The sequence below is a fragment of the Perkinsus marinus genome, assembly GCF_000006405.1.
Source record: "Perkinsus marinus ATCC 50983 genomic scaffold scf_1104296941742, whole genome shotgun sequence".
Classification (NCBI taxonomy): Eukaryota; Perkinsozoa; order Perkinsida; family Perkinsidae; genus Perkinsus; species Perkinsus marinus.
The window spans coordinates 1-1,910 of NW_003212390.1; the positions used below are offsets into that span (position 1 = coordinate 1).

The window sequence follows — 1,910 nt, forward strand, 5'->3', positions numbered from 1 at the left end:
CAGCTATCGCATGTGCTTCCACTGGCTAATGGCACTGCTCCTCTATGGAGGTCCGTGGCTCTCAGCGCCATCGTTACCCTCACAGCAGAGTTAACCTCTCAGGTACCGTATGGTGCGGTTTGTCAGTACTCAGACCCACTCCAGCATCAACTAAGTTGGCGTCCCTTACTGCTCTGAAGTCACTCAGGCGCTGGGCTCTCGTACCCACTCTAGCAGCCTTGATTACCCTCGCCAGCGGGCCTTTCGTTGCCGGTGAGTCGACTGGGATACCGTGATTGCTTGTATTCCATCGGTAATTTATACTGCACAGGTTTGGACGCTGGACGAGCTTTCAACACGTGGCCCAAGATGATCGATGACTGGGTGCCCGATGAAGCATGGAGGTTCTGGGGTGAGATCCTAGCCCGATTCAAGTCTCAGAAGTCCCGGCTTGTAGGTGATCTGATCTCTACTGGACAGCCTCAGTGGCTAGCCGCCACGGAGAATACAGCAGTTGTCCAATTCAATCATCGTTGTTTGGCATACTCGACCGTTATCTCGTCTGTTCTCCTCGGTATCTACGCCCGGAGGATGAAGGATGTGAGATATTTTTATTGAGCTCCATCTCGTCATAAACCATATTCAGTCCATCCCTAAGAGTGCTTATAGAGCGGCTCTTTCAACGAGTCATCTCTCGATCGTGCAGATGCTACTCGGCATCTCAACTTTACTAATGTATGTCCCCACAGAACTAGGTGAGCATTCAGTGATCCTTTCTATGGTGAATGTGTTGCTGCTCACACTCAGGAGTTCTACACCAAGGGGGTGGTTTGGCAGTATTCACTGCTCTGATCATGCTCCGACATGCTTGCCGTCTCCCATTGCCGGTGACAGCCGCATAGGTGTCACCGCTTGAGAAGTACCGGAGTGTTTCTGGAGTGATTATTCATAATAATGCTGTCCTATTCTGTTCAACATTCTGAACATGTGAGGTAACTTTTTCTACTGTGCCTTGTCGAGTTCCTTGCTGTATTCTCACATAACTCGCAATTCTAAAATGACCAATATTATGAAGGTCAAGCCGTGGGGCAATTAACAACTCATCAGAGGTGTAGTGAATTTCACTGAGTGAAAGGAACCTACAATCATCAGTTGAAATATCCTATAACGACAATCAGACGCCCTGTAGCAAACGACAGGTCAGCGGCACATATACCAAAGTAACCTCGAGCCTTCGTGCTCCTAACTGGAATATCATCGATGCGGGTCGATGTTAGTCCTGGATACTCCTGAGGAGTCCTACAAAAGTCTGGTGCTCTATCTTCTCACATGGCATTGACAGAATCAAACACATGCACCAAAGCATAGAAACGCTGCAGACCTCCTAGTGTACAACGACTTAACAAAGCGATCACTTGCACTTCTTAGACTCCTTAGCCTTATTCCCCATCTTCATCTTGGGGGCGGCACCCTTTCGGTGATCATCATTCACGGCTGATACATGCCAATCGTAGTTGGCAATGAACGTACATGCTATCGCTATATGAGCAGCAAAGAAGAGCGTCGAAGCTCCGAAAAGCTCAATGAACCTTCACACAGCAGCGCAATCTGATGGAGGCACTCAGGAGTAAGCGGTCCGACTTACGTATTCTTCCCCTCGAACTCGAGTTCATACGCAAAGAACAACCAGAGACCTTCAGTTGACAACCATAATACTGAGAAATATCCAATTGACCAGCAGAGGTGCGGTAAAGACGATCACAACGAGAGGTGATTAACGTCATGACATCATGCAGACCCGGCCCACCTCCAAGTGCCAGTAGCCAAGTTTTGCTCACAGTGGGCTTGAGTTGGCCCAACGCCAATGGTAGCAGCGCGAGGTACCATACAAAGTACTGTGCCGTGCACACCTTGTTGAAAGCCACAAAGAG

The 1,910-nt window shown here is 49.0% G+C and overlaps 2 protein-coding genes across 2 annotated transcripts; one reads left to right on the forward strand and one right to left on the reverse strand.

The window, feature by feature from the left end:
• Positions 1 to 44: 44 nt before the first annotated feature.
• Pmar_PMAR026094 (cytochrome c oxidase assembly protein cox15, putative) lies at positions 45 to 881 on the forward strand (the record flags this gene model as incomplete). Its single annotated transcript, XM_002781584.1, has 5 exons — positions 45 to 252; positions 311 to 391; positions 437 to 579; positions 626 to 734; positions 787 to 881. The coding sequence occupies 5 exons, from the start codon at positions 45 to 47 to the stop codon at positions 879 to 881; spliced, it is 636 nt and encodes a 211-aa protein (XP_002781630.1).
• A 461-nt stretch (positions 882 to 1,342) lies between these two features.
• On the reverse strand, positions 1,343 to 1,910 carry Pmar_PMAR026095 (hypothetical protein; the record flags this gene model as incomplete). Its single annotated transcript, XM_002781585.1, has 3 exons — positions 1,343 to 1,568; positions 1,625 to 1,694; positions 1,787 to 1,910. Coding segments are annotated over 3 exons (372 nt in total), but the record flags the coding sequence as incomplete, so codon positions are not given.